Below are 17923 nucleotides of genomic sequence, written 5' to 3' on the forward strand. Positions count from 1 at the left end.
GAGAGAGAAAGAGGGATAGAGATGGGGAAGAGAGAGAGAAAGGGAGAGAGGGATAGAAGTTGGAGGAGAGGGAGGGGGGAGGAGGGAGGGAAGGGGGGAGGGAAGGGGGGAGGGAAGGAGGGAGGGAGGGGGATGGCGGGGGGAGAGAGAGAGAGAGAGAGAGAGAGAGAGAGAGAGAGAGAGAGAGAGAGAGAGAGAGAATATGTCCTTGATGCCCTATTCAAATCCCAGTGAACCCCTGGGTCCGGCTGGTTCCTCTCATCTTTTAATCAATTTTTCCTTGGTTTGCCTTTCTGTAAAAGTTCCTCTGCTGCCTGCACTGGTGTTAACCTGTTATTTGTGTTTAAGAGTCTAATGTTCTTCCCTGGCAACTCCATTAACCTCTTTAATCTTTCAAAAGCTGGTGATAAGATAATTTTATTTATTTACTAAAATGTCTTTTTTTTTTGCTTTCATTCTTATTTGTAATTAAAACACAATAATTGTACATATGTATGGGGTACAATATGATATTCTGATACATGTACAATGTGTAATGATTAAATCAGGGTAATTAGCATATCAATTACCTCAAATACTTATCGTTTTTGTTGAGAACATTCAAAATCTGTTCTTCTAGGTATTTGAAAATTTACAATAAGTTGTTGTTCATCATAGTCACCCTGCAGTGCTGGAACTTATTCCTCCTACCTCACTAAACAGGGTCTTGCTCCGTCTCCCATGCTGGAGTGCAGCGGTGCAATCTTGGCTCACTTCAACCTCTACCTCTGGAGGTCAACAATCCTCCCACCTCAGCCTCCCAAGTAGCTGGGACTACAGACACTCACCACCATGCCCAGCTAATTTTTTGTGTGTATTTTTGGGGGTAGAGATGGATTCTCACCATATTGCTTAGGCTGGTCTTGAACTCCTGGGCTCAAGCAATCCTTCCACCTCAGCCTTCCAAAGTACTGGGATGACAGGCATGAGACACCATGCTGGCTGTCTTCTACTCTTTACTTCTGTTCCATGAGATACCATAGCCTCAGAAAGGCTTATTAGTATTAAAATGATAATTTCTCCCAAATTCATCTATATCATTTTCTTATTTTACATAATTCTAATGAACTCTAAGCCATTGACTTTTAATGTTACTATATATTTTACTGCTATAAGTAGAGATTGTCTTATTCATGTGGGCTAGAGTTATATGGGAAGTCTAATCTGTGCATAGGAGAGGCACTCTGTTAATCTCTTGCCATTATTTCTTACAGAAAACCTCTTGCCATTATTTCTTACAGGAAAGCTGGCTTTGATTGATGTGGATTCGCTTCACGTAAGCTTGAGGACACTCACAACATGGTGGTCACAGCACATGTGCCAAGGACCATGGAGACAGACCCACTAGGTCCAAACCCTGACTCTACCAATCATTTGCTGTACATTTTAGGAATGCACTCAGTGCCCCCAGTTGTAGGACTAACAAATGTGCTTATCTCCTGAGGTTACCATGAAGAGTAACTAAGTTTATATACATAGACATATCTGTTACACAAATGATGGCCCTCCCAGAGCACTATCCACTTCAAAAAACAAATGACTCTTTAGATGCTGTATCAGTCAGAGTTATCCCAAGAAACAGAACCAATAGGATATAGATATATAAGAGGAGACTTGTTATGCAAATTGGCTCACGTTATTTTCCTAGGAATGGCTGGTCAGTACATGGTGGTCCATGGGCCCACGGTCATCTCTGGTCAAAGTGCTCATTCACCACCGCGATCCGCCAAAAAATGGGTATCCTGAGGTAGAGAAGTTGCAGCACATTCCTTTGACTTGAACTTTATAGAATTCTTCTAAACAGATAATATAATGGAGTTCATGTAACTGAGGATACGAACTGGATGCCGCCCTCTTCCTCCTGCTTCTGAACAGTTCAGCCCAACACCATCAGGAGAGGCCCAGCAAGGCAGACAGTGGAGACTCAGTGGCTGGGGCAGGGGGTCAGAGGAGTGGCAAGGAGGACAGGTGGCATCAGGGGCTGGAGACTGAGTGGACTGAGATGGGGGAGGCAGGGGAAATAGCCTGGCCTGGGATTAGGAGAAGGGAGCTACAAACACAGAAAGGAAGAGATCTACAATGACACGTGTGGTGCTGGATTAGAATCTGAGGCATCAGTGTGAACTCATGGTTTTTAAGACAGATAAATAGATTAGATAATAGATGGATAGAGGCATAGGTAGGTAGATAGAGAACAGCAGACAGATAGAGGACAGTAGATAGATAGCTAGGATAGGTTACGGGAGAAAGAGAGAGAGATGCCTAGATATAGGCAATAGATAGAGGTAGAGAGGTAACAAGAGAGGAAGGAAGAAAGGTCAATGTGTGTGCAACGATTTTCTGCCTCTGTCCACAGAGTGGAGCTAGAGCACCCCACTAGTCATGAGCACAAGCAGAGCCAGGATCTTGATGTCTAAATACCATTTCCCCACTAAAAGCAACTGAACTGATTCCAAGACTGGGGCAGGGAAGGTGCAGATGAGCCTGGAGGATCTTATATCCAGAAAGTAGGGCAGTGCTTAAAGAAGGAGGACAAGTCAGAACAACACAGAAGTTGTCATAAAATGACTCCCACTGGCCAAACCTGCGATATTGTGAGCATCAAAATAAACAGTTATAGTAATGAAATGTAAGCCATAGACTACAAAAGAAATCCAGGAACCCATTCTGTTATAGATTCATAAATGAAATGTTGAAATTCTAATGAGGAACAGGATGTTCATGTAGACTCTGAACATCTTTCCACAAAATATGTCTTAATTTCAAAGGGAATAAGAGTAACCTCACAGTAGAGAAGCCAAGCAGACACCACCTTAATCAGGTGATCAAAGAGAACGTCATTAATATTGTGACACATTTAAATCTCGTGCAACCTGATAAAGTACAAAGACAACAGCCAAGCATCCTGTCTGGAGCATTCCTGCCCAAAATGTAGCATCTGAATCACTAATCAGGAAGAAACATCAGACAAATCCAAATGAAGAGAGAGATGTGTCACAAAATAACTAGCCTGTAAGCTTCCACAGTGTCAAAGTCATGAAATTCAAGGGAAGACTGAAAAAAAGTAAAAAGCCATGACAACTAACTGCAATGTGCAATCCTGAACTAGATCATTCTGTTGTGAATTACTGGGACAATAGTTGATATGGTTTGGCTCTGTGTCCCCACCCAAATCTTATCTCGAACTATAATCTCAATGCGTCCAGGGAGGGACCTAGTGGGAAGTGATTGGATCATGAGGAGGGGGGCAGTGGTTTTCCCCATGCTTTTCTTGTGATAATGAGTGAGTTCTCACAAGATCTGATGGTTTTATAAGGGACTCTTTTCCTTTCGTCTCCTCCCTTTCCTGCCACCATGTGAAAAAGGTACTTGCTTCTCCTTTGCCTTCTGCCATGATTGTAAGTTTCCTGAGGCCTACCCAGCCATGCAGAACTGTGAGTCAATTAAGCCTCTTTCCTTTATAAATTACCCAGTCTCAGGGGAATTCTTTATAGCCATGTGAAAATGGAATCATACAACAGTATTGTGTGGTAATAATGCAGCAATGGTAATTCTCTGATTTTGATGTTATCTTGTGCTTCTGTAAGAGAATGTCTTGTAAGTAAGAAATACACAACAAAGTGTTCAGGGTGATAAGCATCAACTCAGCCAGTTACTCTGAGACATTCATGGGACAAAAGTTCTAGGCACCTATTTTTGAAATGTTCTGAATGTTTGAGGTTATTTAAATATCAGAACAACAAAAAACTCCAGCCATTTTCCACTATGTATGAGTAATTTTTATTTGCATAAATGTCAGCCTCAGGAGGAAAGAGAATCCAACTCCAATGTTCAAAGTCCCTTTTATGAAGGAACTACTTATGGAAGAAATGAAATAATGAGGCTGGGTACCTAGAGATAAGAAATAGACATTATCTTCACCTGAATGGGGAAGTGGAGAAGGGAGTGTTCCTGAAGGTCAGTGGGAGCTGGAATCTTGAACAGAGGTCACCCAACAGGAGTTAGATTCATGGGGAGACAAAGGCACAGCCAGAGATGGGCCCAAACAAGGAGCGAGTGGGGACCAAATATTCCAGCTTCTCCTTTCTCTTGCCCTTCAATCTCTTGCCATGCCCCCACTGGTCAGCACCCCATGGAAGCCAGCAAATACAAAAACCATGAGTTGCCATTTGCAGGGTCAGCCTCCTAGGGTTCAGAGCAGGACAGAGAATAATGGAGATTGTATCTAAAATGTGCAAATGAAAAATAAAGACAAATAAACATTAGGTCATCTGATCCTTTTAAATAACTCCATGAGACACATTTTACTAGCCCCAGTGACAGACCCAGAAGCTGAGGTTTGGTGCCATAAGTGGCTTTCCCATGTCTACACAGTGGAGCAGGGATTTGACTCAGGCCGGTATAACCACCAAGCCTTGATCTTGCCTCCCAAACAGGACCTGTCTGGAGAGGAAGGGGTCCTAACTTGTTGAAACAAACCTGTTTTAGATCTCATCTTTCTCTCTTCCAACTGGGACTTGGGCCACCTCTGGTATCTGTCTCATTTTGCCTCTGATATTGAAGGCAGCCTGGGTTGACAGCTGAGTGATAAACGATGTTTGCTTACCCTTGATTTCAGGCAAGTATGACACAAACTCAGTTAGGAAAATACATCTTCATGCTGCCTCCTGTTCATAGATACTAACCCAAGTAGACTTCTGAGGAAGAAAGAGATACAACTGGCTTACATGACTCTTCCATGTTCCTGTGACCTGTGTTGATCACACTCTCAAAGTTGGAGATGTAGGAATATATGTCATTCTTTGTCTGGTCTCAATAATTCATCCCTTTTCTGGTAACAACACCCAATACGTCAAAGTTATAGTTTATCAGGAGGTGAGAAGTGCAAAGAGAAATGACAAAATAGGGACAGGGTACAGAAAGGGCAGGAATGCAGAACAGACAATGTGAGTAGGGAGACTTCCATGAGGAGGTGCTCTTGGCGCACAGATCTGAGAAACTGAAAGTGTGTCATGCGGGTATCTAGAGGTTACCCCACAGCAGCCACATGCAAAGGCCCTGCAGTGGGAGCCTATCTGTGGCGGTGAGCCCAGCAAGCACACCCATGGGACGGGAGCAGAGTGCGGGGTTGAAAATGAGGTCAGAAGGATGCTACAGGGTTGGAGATTACAGAGCATCTTGTAGATCACTGCATGCACTGTGGCATTACCTCTGAATGTGATGGGAGACACTAGAGAATTTAGGGCAGAGGACATGATCTGACCACTGGTCAAGAAGGTCCTAAACATGCAGCTGGTGTTTGCTGAGGATGGTGGACATTTAGATCTTCCCGTCGGGCTAATGAACAAAGTAAGGAAGCAGTGTCTCTAGAGGATTAGCAGTGATTTAATAATAATAATAATAATAAAAAGACAGTACCAATTCTGTCTCTGAAGTTTATTACTTTTATGTGGCCAGTTCTGGGAATCCATTACCTTCAAGGAATGAAAATAATGAGTGTGCTTGGAGAATAGACAGGTGAGATATTTGAGAGAGAAAACAAAATTCCCTTTGCCTGGGAACCCTTAGTCAGGGTTCTCCTGGGAAATAGAACCAATAGGGTGAGTATATACTGAGAGAAACTTTTTTTAAGGTATTGGCTCATGCGATTATGGAGTCTGGCAAGTCCAAAATCTGTAGGGCGGGCTGGCAGGCTGGAGACCCAAGGAAAATCTAACATTGCAGCTCACGTCCAAAGACTGTTGGCTGGCACAATTCGAAGGAAGACAAGAAGTTGTCTTCTAGGGGTGGTCAGCCTTTTGATCTCTGCAGTCCTTCAACTCATTGGATGAGGCCTACCCACATTATGGAGAGTCACCTGTTTTATCAAAATCCACCAGTTTGTTAATCTCACCCAAATAGACAGACAGACAGACAGACACACACACACACACACACACACACACACACACACACACACAGAATCAAGTCTGACTAAATATCTGGGCACTGTGGCCCACACAAGTTGAGACATAAAATTAACCATCATGGATACCTTGACCACTGGGGATTAGTAAGGAGCTGAAGTTTGCAGGATTCTTGCCTCTGTGAATGGTAGAGTGGACCCCTTCCCACCCAGAACTAACGGGCAACCACACAGCCAAACCACTGCCAGCTGTCACCTCCATGGCATCAGTGCCACAGGGAGACAGGCTGGGGTCAAAGGCCAGGACACAGCCAGGGAGCCAATTGACGAGGAGAAGGCAGTGAGAGAATGCAGCTAGGAAATGTCATTTAGTTAATAGGATATGAACATGACAGATGAAAACATTGAGTTCGAAGGCAAATGAGAAAAGTCTGCTCTCTGAGTCAATTCATTGCTTCCAATTAAAAAGTAGAAAACAAAGAAAATGGTAACCTGGGGCTGTGTAGTGACCCAAAATATTTACATAAATTGAAGATAAGAGCTTATCACCACTTAGGAAGTGGGAAAGATGGAACAGAGCCGGAGCAGAACAAATGCCCTGAAAGACTTCCCCTGGGATTTTTGTTCTCATAAATCAGGATGCCAGAGGGGCAAGCCTTTTAGGGTCAACGTATACAGCTGCGGCATGAGAAACTGGCAGGCTTTAGGAACTCAGCCCAGGGCTCCCACAGTCCTGGGGGTGAGCACCTGAGGTTGAAAGTAAGGTCTCCTTGTCTGCAAGAGGAGGTCAGCGATAGAAGATGCTACTATTGCAGTGCCCATCTCTTACTGGAGGGATGTTGCATGGATGGATATCAATGAAAGAAGAATGAATGAAGGTCAAGACGAGCAGAAAAGAAGAAAAGCCACCCAGAAGTAGAGATGTGCTGGGAGATAAAGAAGGTCACCCTCCTAACTTGAGATGTCCTGGACTTTGTTGTTTGTAAGTAGGCAGGAGAAATAAGCTGACCTCCCACGTGGGCTGCCCCCACAAGGTGCAGCACACCAGTGAGAAGCAGCCACCCAGTGGCTTTTGATTCCCTTCGTGTTGCTCATTTGGTTGGTGAATAGGGTTTTGCTTGCTGGGCATTCATTCCCCATCTTCTGATACAGCTCCACCTGTGTTTGGGCATCATCACACCTTCTATCTTAGTGGTGTGAGTGGAAGTGACCTCACCCCCAGGCTCCCAGGATTCCTGTGCCTGAGATATGCATAATCAGAAAACCCCATTCCCTTAAGTCAGCAGTGAGTGGGCCCAAGACCACAGTGAGCGCCAAAAATCTACCCCTGCAACTTTTTCTACAAACATGTGAGAAGCCACTTTCTTTTAGTTGGATCAACTTTGTTTTAGTTGAGTATGCTGTGTGGACAGACTATAAGCCTGGAGCTGCTGTTGACAATGATGCCCTCTCCAAAATGAAGACAGCAAAGAGGACAGAAGAGCCAAGAGATTGGGAGAAACAGAAACTGTCCAATGACATCACTTGACTCCTGGATCCAGCTGTGCCTGAAGTCTACCTGGACTTTGCAGTTACCTGAACTAATGGTTTTTTTTTTTTTTCTTCTTTTTTTTTTTCCTTTGGTATGGTTTGCTTAAGCTGGAAGTTTTGGCATTTGTAACTAGAGAAATCATGAATAAGAAACTGAATAATTTAGTGCATATTCAAAAAACATTTCCATCAAACAGGGAAAACTGCTTCAGTGTGTCAAATCCAACCTCACTGTTTCCAGTGGAGACAAAAATCACATTTTCAGGGATACCTTGTTTATGGCATAAGAATTTTTTCTTTTTTGTTTGTTTGTTTTGTCTTAAAATCATCACTAAGCTGTAACTCAATGATAAGACCAGAAACTAGCCTAGAATTGGGTTTGTGTGCGTGTGTGTGCATGCACACGTGTGTGTTGAGGCAGGAGGCCGTTTTCTTCAAGTTCCTTTATTTTGAGAATATGAGAATCCCTTGTTGCCTCAAAGACTTGCTAGTAGGATACCATGTGCCAAACTGGCTAGTGTTCGATCCACATTTCTACAGCATCTGGGTCCGCAGAGAGAGTGAGGAAACACAGCAAAAGCAAACATAATTATGGGGCCAGAGGGACTCATTGAGCAAGAAGGATGAAAAAAGGAAACTGTAGAGTTGGGAGAAAAAATTAACCTAAGAGAGAAATGTGGCCTGCTGTGGATGGTTTTCATGACTCTGAGAACTCAGAGGGAGAAGGGGTGCTTAGGATCATGTCAAGAGTATCCTAACACTAAGCCAGATGGAATTATGCCTAAGCTGTAGTTACGCATGAAGTGGTCAAGGGATGTCTCAGAATATAAACCTTTGACTCTCTGTTTAGGTCTATAATAAACAAACAGCTCACACTTGACCAGCTTTTCCTATTCCCCAATATTGTTGAATGCACAGTTCTGTTTTCTTTGCTTTGTGTTTTAAATTATTCTCAGTTATTGTTTAAAAATATCCATGTAAGGCTTCCATCGTGTTGTACTGAGGATTCTTCATCTCCATGGCTTTAATAATACAAATAATGATGGCCCTGATTTATTGAACTTTACTATGTGCCAAGTCTTACCGCATGCAATAGTTTGCACGGCCCCAAAAGCGAATGTCCACTTAGAACCTGTGAATGTGTCCTTGCTTAAGAAAAAAATCTCTTTTCAGATGTCATTAAGTTAAGGATCTTGAAATGAGATCATCCTGGATTACAGTGGGTTATAAATCCAATGACCGGTATCCTTATAAGACAGACAGGTAAGGAACATTTAGAATGGAAGGCTATGTGAAGATGGAGGCAAAGATTGCTGTGCTGCTGCCACAAGCCAAGAATGCCAGGAGCCAAGAGAAGCTGGAAGAGGCAAGGAAGGGTCCTCCCCTGGGGGCTCAGCACAGTGCATGGCCCTGACAACATATGATTTTGGACTTTTGGCCCCAGAATTGTGAGAGGATCAATTTTTGTTACATTTAGCTTCCGTTTGTTACAACAGCCCTTGGAAACTCATAAAGCATGCTAAGTATCTCTACTCCACTTTTGCATTAAATGTTGTCAACCATCCTATAAAATAGTCATTATCCCTTCTTAGCACAGAGGTCCCCAACCTTTTTGGCAAAAGGGACCAATTTTGTGGAAGACAATTTTTCAACGGACCGGGGGTGGGGAGATTGTTTCAGCATGATGCAAGCACATTACATTTATTGTGCATTTTATTTCTATTATTATTACATTGTAATATATAAAAAATATTACATAACTCACCATAATGTAGATTCAGTGGGAGCCCTGAGCTTGTTTTCCTGCAACTAGACCATCCCATCTTGGGGCATAGTGGGAGACAGTGACAGATCATCAGGCATTAGATTCTCATAAGGAGCATGCAGCCTAGGTCCCTGGCATGCACCGTTCACAATAGGGTTCACACTTCTATGAGAATCTAATGCTGCCGCTCATGTGACAGGAGGCGGAGCTCAGGCAGTGATGTGAGCGATGGGGAGCAGCTGTAAATTCAGAGGAAGCGTTGCTCACTTATCCATCACTCACCTCCTGCTCTGCAGCCTGGCTCCTAACAGGCCATGGACCGGTACAAACCATGAGCAGAGGGTTGGGGAACCCTAACTTAGAAAACAAAACTGAGGCTCAGAAAAGCTGTCCTTTGTTTTTTCACTACATACACTTGGTCTTAGGGCCAGTGGAATGAACATCGGTTGATTTTTCATCCAGCATCCATCTCATCTTCTTTTAGTAACACCCTTCAGTTTTTCTCTGGGAGGAAAATCCTTTCCCCTTGGATACAAAATGATGGAACTATTAATGAGGCCGTCTTATACCTTTCTAGATAGAGATGGGCCTACGCACTCTGTGTGCATCCCTGACAGTTAGAATCACCTGCAGAGCTTTTAAACAGTAAAACTGATCAGCCCTGCCTCTATACTCACCCCTACTCCATCCCTACCAAAGAGCCTGATTCCATTGGTTTGGGATAAGGCCTGGGGATTGGTATTTTTTAAAGTTTACCCAGGTGAAAAGTTTAGCCAAGGTATGGGCTTCCTTCATCTTGGAATCTAAAACATGAGCACTGAGACAAAAATAAGTAAAATGGTTCCTGTTTTCCAACCATGGTACCCTAAAGAAGTCAGACAATTATAGCCACAGGAACCCAGCACCTGGCAGCTTCCTGCTCATAGGAAATCTTGTCCTTCCACTTTCTCTGGAGTCAAGAGCTTCCAATCTCTTATTACTTAGTAATAAGCAAGTAAGGTATTAAGATGCTTCTGTTGCTAATAACCAAAGACTTCTGACCAATTCATCCAGGAACTGGTAGAACAGAAGCTCAAACTTAAGCTTTTGTTTCTATGACACTGAGCCTTCCTAATTAGTCCGTAAGTGATAACTCACCATGTTGCTGGCAAGATGAAGGTGTTGAGAGAAGAAAGAAAAAATGTTATACATAGAAACGACATGGTCTTCTATATTAAGTCTTTGGGTGGCTTTAGGATCCCAGCCATCTGCAAGTGTAAACTCAACATTCCTAACACATCATTAAGAACATCCTTAATCAGGAAAAAAAAATATGTACACATTGCAGTAGACAAGAAATCAGTCTCTCTGGGAGAGTAACTAGAATCCATTGTCTTGGAAATTTTGCTGATTTAGACTCCAGATGGGTTGTATTTCACATTTGTTTTCTCCTTGAATGCAGCAACTTCTAAGTTCCTAAAGGCATATAAAACAAGGAAGCTCAGTGCACAGGTAGGAGAATAACATCTTGAAGAGAAACTGGTTTTAAGAACGTGAGAAGTACCCACTTAGACACAAAAGCAACACCGTTAATACAATTTTTATTCTTCTTTAATAGACAAAAAGGTAATTTTTAAATGACAGTTCTCTTAGTCACACAGAGGGTATGTGAGTGCATGTACTTGAAAATACAGTAGAGGAAAACAGTATAAGGAATATACTGTTGTAAATTTCCCATATAGCGTACAAAGCACTGTAAATTTCCTATATAGCGTACAAAGCACTGTAACAGAATTTGAATGCAAGTAATGATTAATTAAAAATGTATTTTTTAAGCCATAGAGCAATGACTAAAATTTAAAAAGAAGTATAAATAATAAACCAGTAGTGGAGATAAAATGGAATCATAAAAAGTACTCCACATAAAAGCTGGTAGGGAAAGAGGTAAAGAAGAATAAAGAGCAGATGGAACATAAAGAAAACAATGAGCAAAATAGTAGATCTTAATACAAATTGATGAATAATTACATTAAATATAAGTGGTCTAAACATTATACTTAAAAGACAGAGATTATCAGACTGGATAAACAAGTGAAACCCAACTCTATGCTGCCTATAAACAACCAACATTACACATAAAGACACAAGCTAAAAGTAAAAAGATGAAAAAGACATTACCATAAAAATACCAATAAAAAGAAAGCTGAGGTGGCTTTATTAATATCAGATAAAATAGATTATAGAACAAGAAATATTTCTAAGGATAAAGAAAGGCATTACATAGAAGTGGATTGATTTAACAACAACAACAAAAAGCCTAAGTATGTACCTAAGACAGTGTTCAAAATACATGAAACAAAAGCTGTCAGAGCTAAAATAAAAAAATAGACAAAACCATAACATAGTTGGAGACTTCAATACTCTTCTCTCAATAAGTGACAGAACAAACAGGTCAGTAGGAATATAGAAGACCTGAACAACACTATACACATTTAAGGAATCATTGCAGCCTTGAGTTAGGCAAAGCTTTCTTAGATGTGACACCAAAAACCCAATAACTAAAAGAAAATATTAATAAACTAAACATCATTAAAATGTAAAACCTCTGCTGTTCCAAAGACACATACTGGGAGAAACTATCTGTAAAACACTTACCTGACAAAGGCCTTGCATTCAGAATATATAAAGCACTCTCAAAAATCATAACAGGAAAATAATCAGTAAAAAGTGGGTACAATATTTGAAAAAGATATTTCACCAAAGACAACATAAGCATGGCAATTAAGCACAAGAAATAATGTTCAACATTATTAGTCATGAGGGCAAAAATTAAAAAACCTCAAAGAAATGCCTATTATACACCTATCAGAATGACTAAACAAAATAAAAACAAAATGGATAATACCAAATGCTGCTGAAGATACAAACGAACTATTATACATGGCTGATAGGGATGCAAACTGCTAAAACTATGTTTAAAAAGAGTTTGCAATATCTTATGAAGTCATATATACTGTCCCCATACAAAGTAGCAACCCCAATCCTAGCTAGTTACTTAGGAGAAATGAAAATATATGTTTGCATGAAGACTTGTTAGTGAATATTTATAGCAACATTCTTCATAATTACCCAAAACTGGCACAATTTTAATGTCTTTTCAGTATGAAATAAATAAACTGTGGAATGCCATTCAGCATTGAAAAGGAACAAACTATTGATACATAGGTGACTATCAAATGCATCCTGTTAAGTAGAAGAAAGTGGGTCCAAAAGCTGCATACTGCATGATCCTGTTTTTATGACACTTTGAAAAAGGTAAAACTCTAGAGACAAATAGCAAATCAGTGGTTGCCAGGATTGGAGGTAGAGGAAGGAGGAGGCTACAAAGGCAAATAGAAATTTTGGAGAGTAATGGGCATGTTCTATACCACAATCCTAGTGATGTTTACGTGACTGTCTGCATTTGTCGAAACTTCGAACTATACACTCAAAGAGGTGAATTTTATTGTGTGCAAATTATATTTTAATAAGTCCGGCTTTTAAACAAAGTAGATGGCTGTAAAAATGTTCTATCAATCAGATGTTCCATTTATTCCATTAATTCAGTAATACTCTCCTTCACTTCAATTAATATACATTTTTATTAACCTTGCTTTTTATGACTATGCATGTATGAAATATCTAATACCTCCAAAGGCTTTGTTTTAACCTCTGCTCATAGAGGTGTTAACTACTAATATAATTGAGAGTGCTGAGCTCTTCTCTGCGTGACTGTAGCCACCCTTGTGATTAAGCTAACAGTGAACAGTGAGATGAACGAAGAAGAGGTTGAAGCAAAACTCAGCTGCTTAAGGGAAGGGCCAGGCGAGTGAGTAGAGGAAGAGAGGACCTGAATAAACACATGCTCCAGAGGAGAACACCCCTGCTCAGCTTCGGCAGAAGGTAGCCATAAAAGAAATTACACCCAAGATGGGCAGACTATCGACACTTTTGAGAGAAGCTAGAAATCCTAATTTGTTTTTCATAATGAAAGAGAAAACTTATTTGATCATCTCAGTAGATGCAAAAGAGCATTTGATAAAATTCTCTATGTAACTTCTAGCAAACTAGAAATAAAATCTTTTTTATAATTGACAGATAAAATATGTATACAGTTACAGAGTACAACACGATGACTTGATACATGTACACATTGTGGAAATCCTAATTTTTTTATGTGAATGTTCCCATTTCTTTTCATTTCATTTTATTTTATTTTTATTATTATTATTTTGAGACCGAGTCTTACTCTGTCAACCAGGCTGGACGCAGAGGCGTGATCTTGCCTCACTGCCACCTCCAACTCCAAGGTTCAAATGATTCTCATGCCTCAGCCTCCCAAGCAGCTGGGATTACAGGCCCCCGCCACCACACCCAGCTAATCTTTGTATTTTCAGTAGAGATGGGGTTTCGCCATGTTGGCCAGGCTGGTCTTGAACTTCTGACCTCAAGTGATCCACCCGCCTCTTGCCTCCCAAAGTGCTGGAATTACAGGTGTGAGCCACTGCGCCCGACCAACTCTCACAATTTTTAAATGTCAGGAACCTTTAAACAAAATTGTATGGATAAAACAGTAGTTGTCTGCAGGTCCTGAAGTTTGCAAGCATAGTCAAGAAGTGTGGGTATAGAGGAAAGAACTGTAACAGGACACATTCAGATCTGATCGTTTAATAGAATGATTTCCAAGAAGTTGCAATAACTATTAAGAGGCGGAAACACAGTGAGGAATTTTGACTTGAGGGATAAGAAGGGACAAGGATGAAGAGAAATCTATGTGTCTGTGCTAAGTGTACACATGTTGTAAGTGTATGCAGGACAAGACATGAGCATCATTCTTTGGTGTTAGCATGAATGTGGGTAAGCTGTGAGGGGCTTCTCCACCCTGATGACATCCTCCTATTTCTCATCCCTGCTATAGACCCTAAGTCTCTTACCAGAAACCCAAAACCCCTAAAGCACTGATAATCCCAAGGTTTGGCTGGTTGGTTGTATTTAATTCATTCAGTGGCCAACACTGATCTGAAGTCCAGCTATTTGGGGTCTTATTATCCTTTTTTATGTAAAGACTCATACACTGCACACAAAGTCAGCATGATATGCAAGTACAGGCTGCAACTCCAGACGAAGGCTAAGGGTGCCATACCCCACAAGCATACGACTTTATGCCTCTATTTTTCTATCTTTCCTTCTCTCTTGTAATTCAAAGATCTCAATAATTCTGAATCTTGAAATACATTTGCCCCCACAGATTTCAGAAAAGACATTGTGGTCCCACATAACCTTCCCAGAAGGTCTCATATGTGACTAATAACCATCACTAAACTTCTGAGAGCATCTCAGCCTGGCACCGCCCTTCCACTGGCTTTACACAGGCACAAGACATCAACCTCTAATTCAAGGATGTTTTGTCTCTCCTGCCTCAGCCCAAGTCTTAAATCTTAGGAAAAGATTTCTTTCTTTCAATGCCCTGTCCTATTTATGGAACCGCCCAAGAACAATTCTGCCTTTTCCGAACCCTGACAAATTGCAAAGCCTCTAAATCCACAGTCAAAAATAAACAGACAATTGGTATTAAAAATTAATCAGTGGTTTCAAGGATTCCAGAAATCAGCACTTAAATCCGTGTGCAGGAAGAGACAGAGATGGCTTTTTTTTTTTTTTTTAAGACAGCAGAAATGTAAACAAGGTCAGAAAACTTTCCTCTCTAGAAGGTATCTTACGGTGCAAACGCTTTACGTGTGGAGGAATCCGAGGGGGGAATGAACTGCTGCTTTTGATCATGAGAAACAAAGGGAAAATGCATTTTGCAGATGATAACTTGCAGGCCCTTATGCACCCCCAAATCACGTGGTGAACTTTGTAAGGCAAAAAGCAGGGAAAGAAAGCCCCACCAAATCAAGGTTGCACTTAGCTAGAGGGCAGGGGCGGTTCGGGATAGGGGTGGGGCTTCGCTGTGTCCCTGGTTTTCAGTACTTTCCCTTGCTGTGCAAATATCAGCTTCAAATCCAGTGCCAGTTGCCCTTCCAGCCAAATCACTGCCCCCAGCACTGAACACATGGACATCTGTAACAGCCACCCTCTTAATCAAAAGTAAAATCCTCTGGATACACACACACACACACACACACACACACACACACACACACAGAATACAAGCCTTAATGAAGAACAGTCCACACTTGCTTTAAAGGGAACATCCAGCGTCCTCGCTTGGTTAAAGGCTCTCAAGGGCAAGGGGCGAAAACCCGGAGGAGGTCGGTCACGCCCTGCTCAATTGGCACCGCCTTCCTCTGCAAAGTGCTTTCTACCCATTCAGTCATTTTATCATCAAAAAAACTGCCGGGAGGTAGGTTGGGAAGGGAATTCTTCAATGGCCACTTTGCATCCAGGAAAACTGAATGCTAGAAGCGCTGGAACCTAGAGCTAATTAACAGCAGGATTCAGGCACCAGATTGTGACTGTTGACTCTTTCAAATAAAATAGAAAAGTGCCTCCCTCTCCTACTCCCCCACCCCGACTTGCCCCCCCTTTCCCTCTTCTCTCACCCCACCCTCCTCTCTACCTGGAGCTCTTAGAAGAAAGGAACACTTACATAAAACATAGCAAACTTGTCTGGTTGGTGTATCTGGGCAAGCGCAGCCTCAAGGAAAGTAGATTTTTCTGGATTTTCAGGTGGTGCGGAATGACTTTTGAAAAGCAAACGCTACTTTTAAACATCCATGACAACTTGCCTCTCAATGCATTTCTAGCTCAGCCTCAGAGCATTAGGCGGGAGAGGGGTGGCTTCGAGGGTTCTCTGCTCAGAGCTTGGGGCCGATACCGGACCCGAGGCGCCACGCGAAGGCGCAGGGCACCCTTGTGGCGCAGGGCACCCTTGTGCGCACTTCTGTCTAACCAAATGAACCCGAGACCCTCGCCAGGGCGCAGGCAGCAGGAAAGCGACGCTCTCCTTTTCCTACGTCCTGGACGCGCCCCGGGACTCGGGCAGCTGCTGTCCCTGGCAGAGCCGAGGCCTTCCTCCCTGCCTGCCCCGCGGCTCTTGGGGCCGGAGACCGCCTCTACCCGCCCTTCCCGCCGCCGGATCCGCGCGGCCACTCGGCTGCACACGCACATAATAATAAAGGTCGAAATAACCACACGGCTACCTTTTGTGAGCCCTGCGGCGCCATACGTTAGCGCCTTTAAATTCCTGCAACCCAAAGCAGGGCCGCCACTCCCATTGTAGAGAAGAGGACACTGAGGTGAAGTAGCTACGGACAGGACCGCTGGTGAGCTCGTTCCCATCGCGAGGGGTGCACCCAACCTCCCCATCCGCGCTCCCAAACCACAGAGGACTCATTTGAAGGAGCCCACAGAGAGCCCCTGGTTTCTGCCATGCTGGGGTCCCCGGTGAGCTGCGCGATGGGTGCGCGTTCCTCTAGGGCCAGCACCGAGACCTTAGCGGTTGCGGAAAGGGGATGCAAAGAACCGGGCCTTCCCTTCTGGAGCACCAGCCCCACAGTGCTGAAGCTGTGGATGGGGAGTTGTGGATAGGGAGCACACAGCCGGGAGGAAGGTGCGCACAGAGCGGAGACCCTCCCCTGGACACCAGTTCCACAGGGTGACCGTGCTGGGCCTGGGGCAGGTCCCTACGGAACTCAGGGATGGGGAACAAACACCGTGTCCCTCAGCCACGCCCCCTCCTCATCCGTGGGGCAGCTCTGGGTCGGGGGGTCCGGAGTGGGAGATTCGGGACTCGGTAACAGCCTAACTTGCCCGGATCCTGGCGCCCAGCTGGGAGCGCCCTTCTGGATTAGGGGCGGCTCGGCATCCGCAGAGGCGCTCTTGGTGGGACCCGCGCCCCCACCAAGGCCCCCGCCGCACCCCTCGCTTCGGCTGCCCTCACCCCGAGCCACCCCGGAATCGGGAAGTTCGCATGCGTCGGCGCGCCAGGCACCCGCCCCGGCCTTACCTTTGCCCAGCAGCGCGCCCAGCAGCAGGCTCAGCGCCCCGCACAGCGAAGCCGCCGGCCCGGGGGCCGCACCCTCGGAGTGCATCCTGCGTCCCGGCCGCTCACGCCGCCCGCCGCCAGCCTGAAGCGCAGGGCCCGCCTGCGGCCCTCGCCGGCCACCCCATGCCCGGGGCCACTCCCGCAGCCCAGTCGGCCCGGCCCGCTGCGTCTCAGCCGCCCGCGGCCCGCCCCTGCTGGGTCCACGCCGCCGCGGCTCGGGCTCTGGCTCTGGCGGTTCCGGCTCCGCCGCTGCTCGCGCTCCGGCCGGGACAACTTTTCTCCGGCAGCCGCCGCAGCCGCCCGACCGCCCCGCCCCCGCCCCGCCCCCGGCCACGCCCCCGCCCGGGCCACGCCCCCGCCGCGCCCCGGGACCGCGGACGGATTGAGGGTGCGGGAGGAGAGAGGGCGCCTGCCCGCCGGGAGGGGCGGCAGATGGAGAACCCCCCGCCCGGGCTAGGGAGGATGTGTCCGGGAAAGAAGACGGGGCGGGGAGGGGGTCTCCCCAGGCGGCTGGGACGGCTCCTCCGGGGGTCCACGCCTTCCCAGAGGAACTCAGGGTTCGCAGCCTCTTTCCCCGGTGCCCAGCGGCCCGCGGCCCGGAAGGTCCTGCCCAGGGACCCGAAGCTCAAGGCAGAGCTGGACCCCTTCTCTCCACCCTCCCGTGGTCACTGGGGGA

General features: G+C 44.7%; 1 protein-coding gene across 1 annotated transcript in view; it reads right to left on the minus strand.

Moving 5' to 3' along the window:
* The window catches only part of LOC104654055 (transmembrane protein 132C-like), a 361240-nt gene extending 343856 nt beyond the window's left edge, over window positions 1-17384 (minus strand). Inside the window, exon 1 of the mRNA XM_030939702.1 lies at window positions 17209-17384. Coding sequence (XP_030795562.1) covers window positions 17209-17293 — 85 coding nt within the window. The 5' untranslated portion in view covers window positions 17294-17384. The remainder of the gene's footprint in view (window positions 1-17208) is intronic.
* Window positions 17385-17923: the final 539 nt, after the last annotated feature.

Source organism: Rhinopithecus roxellana, chromosome 10, assembly GCF_007565055.1.
Source record: "Rhinopithecus roxellana isolate Shanxi Qingling chromosome 10, ASM756505v1, whole genome shotgun sequence".
NCBI lineage: Eukaryota > Metazoa > Chordata > Mammalia > Primates > Cercopithecidae > Rhinopithecus > Rhinopithecus roxellana.